Source organism: Diaphorina citri, unplaced genomic scaffold (genome assembly GCF_000475195.1).
Source record: "Diaphorina citri unplaced genomic scaffold, Diaci psyllid genome assembly version 1.1 scaffold52040, whole genome shotgun sequence".
Classification (NCBI taxonomy): domain Eukaryota; kingdom Metazoa; phylum Arthropoda; class Insecta; order Hemiptera; family Psyllidae; genus Diaphorina; species Diaphorina citri.
In genome coordinates, this window is record NW_007429351.1 from 1 (window position 1) to 475 (window position 475).

Consider the following 475-nt stretch of genomic DNA (forward strand, 5'->3'; position numbering starts at 1 on the left):
ACGTTGAAGGAATCAGTTGAGTCACTCCGTTCATATTGTTGTACATCCTCGTTGTCAATGGTGTATGAATTCCTGGAATCATTTCTATTAGTCGTAGTTTCTTTACTGTAGGTGTCAGTGGAGTCTCTGCGATACTTGTTGAATGTATCTCTACTGTCAGATCTAGTGTACTCGGTAGACTTATTGTATGTATCTTGACTATCACTTCTAGTGTAGGTGTCATGTCTATCACTTCTTGTGACATCAACTGTCTTCTTGCTACTGGTGTTATAGGTTCCTTGAGAATCATCAGAATTGTCGGAAGTACTGCCATCTCGTGTTGGACTAGTATCAGGTGATACTTTAGGGGTAGAGATTCTTTTCTTCGCTGCATCTTTGGATTGAGCAGACGAAAATTTCCTTTTGCTTTTGTTGGTGTCCTTTCTTGTTTCAACCGTGTAACTGCTCGAACTCATTTTTCTTTCTTGGACCTTTC

At 40.0% G+C, this 475-nt stretch overlaps 1 protein-coding gene across 1 annotated transcript; it reads right to left on the reverse strand.

Moving 5' to 3' along the window:
* Positions 1-5: 5 nt before the first annotated feature.
* LOC113473634 (dentin sialophosphoprotein-like) lies at positions 6-469 on the reverse strand (the record flags this gene model as incomplete). The annotated part of the gene is made up of 1 exon (XM_026833148.1): positions 6-469. A coding segment is annotated over exon 1 (450 nt), but the record flags the coding sequence as incomplete, so codon positions are not given.
* Positions 470-475: the final 6 nt, after the last annotated feature.